Genomic DNA, 3,664 nt, shown 5'->3' with positions numbered 1-3,664 from the left:
ATACACTTTGAGAACAATAACTACGTCACCGGTAAATAACTCGGGCCGGTCAAGTTAAATTGCTATAGGGCACAAACAATCGCAAATGCTATATCGATCTGTATGAATTTTATAATTATTTCGATTGAGTTTACAATAAGCTAATTGAACAATTATAGTCCATATTCGTTGGTGATATGGTTGTAAATTAATCGTCGTAGAAGCCTGTATCGATCTGTATGAATTTAATAAATATTTCAGTTGAGTTTACAATGCTCTAATAGCAACAATTAAAGTCTTTATTTGTTGGTGACATGGTTTTAAATTAAACGTGTCAGAAGCCTGTATCGATCTGTATGAATTTTATAATTACTTCAGTTGAGTTTACAATACGCTAATTGAACAATTACAGTCTCTATTTATTGGTAATGCGGTTTCAAATTGAACATAAGAGAAGCCTACAGTATAGTCCAATAATTCTACATCAAATACTTGGCACCGCATGTATCCCGTAATTTCACAGTTAATCCTGTTAAATACAATATGTATAAAGTGTAATCGGCGTAACGTCAAATTAATCTCCGAACACTTAAGCCGCAGTATATTATACGTCGTCAATTAATAACGATTATTCGCTATTACATCATACGTTACCATACGTCGGTATCACTTAACCCTAAAATATATACACACGCTCTAATCTCATATTAATTGCCTCTCTCGTGAACACTACAAACAATCGGTTAATTTACATAAAAGAAAGCATTTAATTCGGTTAAGCTGCGGTTAATCATAGATCCAGTGTAAGTACGTCGGCCGTGGTCATTTGTACCCGTCGCACCAATAATTAACTCGGGGCGTGAGCCGTGAACGGTTGACCGTTTTGAATAACAGCATAATGAGAAGAACGGTCCGGTTTCTAAAGGTTAAGAGTTATTTACACGTTTTAGGTGCGTCTAATTAGTAACTGAACACCGCAAATTAATAAAGCTGAGAAGACCATCCGAGACTCACATAGCAAAAGGTTCTTCCAACTGCCGCCGAGGGCGCGCAGGCAGCGGTGCAGGCGCGGCGCGGGGGCCGCGGGTGGCGCGCGGGGAGGCGGCATGCGCACATCCCCTTCAGAAGAACTCCTCGCAAGCAGCGATGATCCGCGGTCCCTCGACAAGGACCTGCGCCGGCCAAACGGTGCACCTCTGACCGTCGCGAAGTTCTCCTCGCAGGTTATATTGAACGTATCTAACGGTATGCCTTCGGGCTCTTCCCTGCGACTGCGCACCGAGAAGGTTCTCCTGAACCCGTTCGCGAGACCTTCTATGGTCTTCTTTTTGGGTCGTTGTATCTCCTCAGAGCTTATGACTGTGATGTCGTCCATGTTTTGTGGTTCGTATGGCCTCCTTTCGATGCCGGTGAGATCTTCGACGCCTCCGTGCCTGTACCTCAGCGGTTTGCCGCGGTCGATGATGCCAAGCTCGTCGTAACTCCTGTACGTGGAGGAGGCGCGTCTCGGCGCTGGCGGACGGCCGGCTCTATCTATAGTCATTTTAATTCCAGTCCAATTTATCGGTGACCTGATGAAGAAATACCTCGGTTAGAGCATTGCATCGCTTGGATGTCCGATTAATCCTGGCTTGCAACGACTCTTGGTGAATTTTGAAGTTACGCACAATTTACAATTCCCATCTAATGATCCGTAAAGATGGTATAGTAATACATTGATTCCAAATTGATTTATATTTCTCAAAGTAACATACAACAGCTAAAAATGATAATTGTTATGATTACAAAGATGTATACATTCAAGTCAGTGAAGAGGACAAAAAAACATCAACAAAACAACTGAAAATCACTATCAATCATCAGACTAGCAGCACACTTGACACTACAGACGCGCCTTTAAAACAAAAACCCGTAGAAACAAAACAAGTAGCGGACAAGCCTCGTGCATTCCTGATCGAAGGCATTGTAGTTCACAACAAAGGTCACACAACAAAACCTGAACCGTAAAACGCATTTTGTGTAGACAAAACTTTTTTCCGAAGAATATTTAAAGTCCAAGGTTAAATTAACTTGAGCCGTGTATAAATATCAACTGCGCATTGTTATTCTAAAGGCCTCCTAGCTTTTGTTAGCAAACTAGTTTCGAATCTCGGGAACGGTGGCTCGTTTTCCTAGGCAAATGTGTATATTGCATGTATAAAATCTTTTGTGACGAACGCTGTTGCATAAAATCACTTTATATTATGTTTGATAATGGCAGATGGCAAAAATAACTACGTAGATTTTCTTATGATTGTCAATACAGCGAAAAATTATACGACGTATTTAACTTCATAATAATACTTTATTTTTACTGTTACGAATTAGTTACAGCATATTATTTAAAAAACGAAAGAAAGCATCAGTTTAAACACGACAAAAAACAAAAGCACAACGCGTTCGCGTGTTAAAACAAATCAAAAAGAAAAAATTACGAAACTAACAATACATATTTTTCGTTTCAAAGCGGTCTCTGTTCTACAATTCCCGAAGTTTCATTAGAGCACAGAGCATTGTTAAGGTTATAGTCCAAAGTCCAAAGTGTTAAACGCGTGTGCCGCAACCGTTTACAATAACAATACCGTGACTGGTACAATTTATACGGGAATATATTTACACGATGCAGAACGATACCCGGGTCACGTGTGATTGGTAAATGCAGGATGAATATATTAGAAAAAAAAAATTATCGTCTTTAATGCCATTTACTCACACATAAAAAATGCGTTAGAATTAGTTTCCTAAAATATTCTATTACATAGCCAAAATTCTTTAAGTTTAGTAGATAAATGAAAAATACCAACATTCATATTGTCATCATATCGTTGTATGTGGCTGGTATGCGGGCAATTATCGAATTATGCATATCCTGTACATCAAAGATATAAATGCGGACTCGTCCTCGACGGTCGCGAGCGGTCGCTTAAAACCGCCGTAACGGTGTCAGAGGAAAATGAATATTATAGTCTCTAAAATACTAAAGCCTACGAATTAATTTGCTTTAATAAAATGGCTAGAAGTAGAAATTGAATCATAAACCGACGTCAATACTAAAGACATTATAAGTTTGTATTGAATACTATCCTCGAAGATACTAAAAAAATGGACGACGTTTAGTAGATCAAATGGAACCAGTATGCAAAAACGTACTTAGTTTATAGAAACTCAATACAACCTTCACATAACACACCATTAAACTGAAAACGGCAATGTAAACATGACTCGCCCTATAAATACTACAAACAAAGCCAATAATTCCTATGAAACATAAACCCACACAAATGGGAAAGAAAATGAAATTCCAAAGAAAACGAAAGCTCAAACATTACAAACGGCAGTTGGGAGCGATGTTTATACAAAGAATACTTGAACATAAGCACAATTAGTGCCACTCGAACTGCAGTTAAATTTAGACGCGAGCAGAACCATCGGTGTTACCGGCTTTATCGATTTTTATTTACCTCCCAGTTTATAGGGTTATTTTTAACAAATGAGTACAATTTTGTATTAACAATTACTTAGCATTTTATCGTTGGCGCGATAGCCTAGTTGGGTGTGGAACGGACTGCCAAGACGAATGTCCGCAGGTTCAAATCCCAAGGGCACACACCTCTGACTTTTCTAAAAAATCATGTGTGTATTCTTT

General features: G+C 38.9%; 1 protein-coding gene across 1 annotated transcript; it reads right to left on the bottom strand.

The window, feature by feature from the left end:
- Window positions 1-215: 215 nt before the first annotated feature.
- Window positions 216-2,773, bottom strand: LOC119189130. Its single transcript, XM_037438020.1, has one exon. It carries the CDS (start codon window positions 1,520-1,522, stop codon window positions 926-928), a length of 597 nt encoding a protein of 198 aa, XP_037293917.1. The 5' UTR covers window positions 1,523-2,773; the 3' UTR covers window positions 216-925.
- Window positions 2,774-3,664: the final 891 nt, after the last annotated feature.

This window comes from Manduca sexta, chromosome 12 (assembly GCF_014839805.1).
Source record: "Manduca sexta isolate Smith_Timp_Sample1 chromosome 12, JHU_Msex_v1.0, whole genome shotgun sequence".
Taxonomy (NCBI): domain Eukaryota; kingdom Metazoa; phylum Arthropoda; class Insecta; order Lepidoptera; family Sphingidae; genus Manduca; species Manduca sexta.
The sequence above is the reverse complement of the archived record's forward strand: the minus strand, read 5'-3'. Positions and strand labels throughout refer to the sequence as shown.